This window comes from Penaeus monodon, chromosome 19 (genome assembly GCF_015228065.2).
Source record: "Penaeus monodon isolate SGIC_2016 chromosome 19, NSTDA_Pmon_1, whole genome shotgun sequence".
In the NCBI taxonomy this organism is placed as follows: Eukaryota; Metazoa; Arthropoda; class Malacostraca; order Decapoda; family Penaeidae; genus Penaeus; species Penaeus monodon.
The window spans coordinates 6,335,215-6,336,247 of NC_051404.1; the positions used below are offsets into that span (position 1 = coordinate 6,335,215).

At 40.7% G+C, this 1,033-nt stretch overlaps 1 protein-coding gene across 1 annotated transcript in view; it reads left to right on the forward strand.

Moving 5' to 3' along the window:
• LOC119585320 (high affinity nerve growth factor receptor-like) overlaps nt 1-1,033 on the forward strand; it is a 33,641-nt gene that overhangs the window by 14,178 nt on the left and 18,430 nt on the right. Inside the window, exon 3 of the mRNA XM_037933994.1 lies at nt 872-1,013. Coding sequence (XP_037789922.1) covers nt 872-1,013 — 142 coding nt within the window. The remainder of the gene's footprint in view (nt 1-871; nt 1,014-1,033) is intronic.

The following is a 1,033-nucleotide window of genomic DNA, read 5'->3' on the forward strand; positions in this document are numbered from 1 at the left end:
ACTTACCTAATTACTTCTTTACTAGGAGGTAATAGAACATCGGTAAATCAGGGAAGATCTCGAAAATATGCGTTCAAGGGAAGAAATAATGAACAAGAATCGTCTCGTTTCTTTTTTATGAAGAAAATGTAATATCAAAATCCCATAGCCGTTTCTCACTCTAATAATGAAGTTAATTTTTAGATTCAGACATAGTTCAGTAAACGTGCCTTTGCTTGGTAGAATTTGATACCACAAGAAAAAATACATGTGTACTTAGAATTTGCTTTTTAATGAAGTCTAATAAGCAAAGGAATACTACACAGTGGGAATTAATGCACATATTGCGAGAAGTGCTTGTGTTTGCACCAAGGAATGTCATAACATCAAGAGGTACTCCATATTTAACACACTGGCTCACCTTTACACACAAAAGTATATGAAAATATGAAGCCGTGGTTACACTATTCAAAAAAGTCCTGACGTCATTGCACGCAAGAAACTACTCCTTATACTGACTCTAGCTAACGGCTTCACTCAAGTCAAAATAAAAATGAATACCTTTTCTCTTGTATCTGCAACCAAACTAAATGGAATCTTAACGCAACATTGTGTGGCGAGAGAAAAAAAAATGCGCTTGACCTCTGTATCTGTATAGTCTACGGAGGCCCATCTGGCGTGCCACATCCCCCCTTGTCAACTCAGATACTACACCATACTATGATTCACTTTGAGAATGCGAATCCTGCAGCCGAAACGATGGTCCTTTTTTGCGAGTGTAACCACAATGCATGGATGGCTAAAGTCCTTGTCAGATGAAACACTTCTCATCCTATACATTTCAATGAATAGTGTAACAGTAGCTTAAGTCGGTGCCTGGAGTGCCACACAGTGGGGAGTATAACAGAAGTAGTGGGTGCCTGTGCAGGGACGAGGAGTGCCAGAAGAAGCACGAGGGCCTGCATACCCAAGAGCTCATGCCCATCAGCGCTGAGAGACTCGTCGACAACCCAGAGTATATTGGAAATGGCATCGTTCTTCCGTCCAAACCACA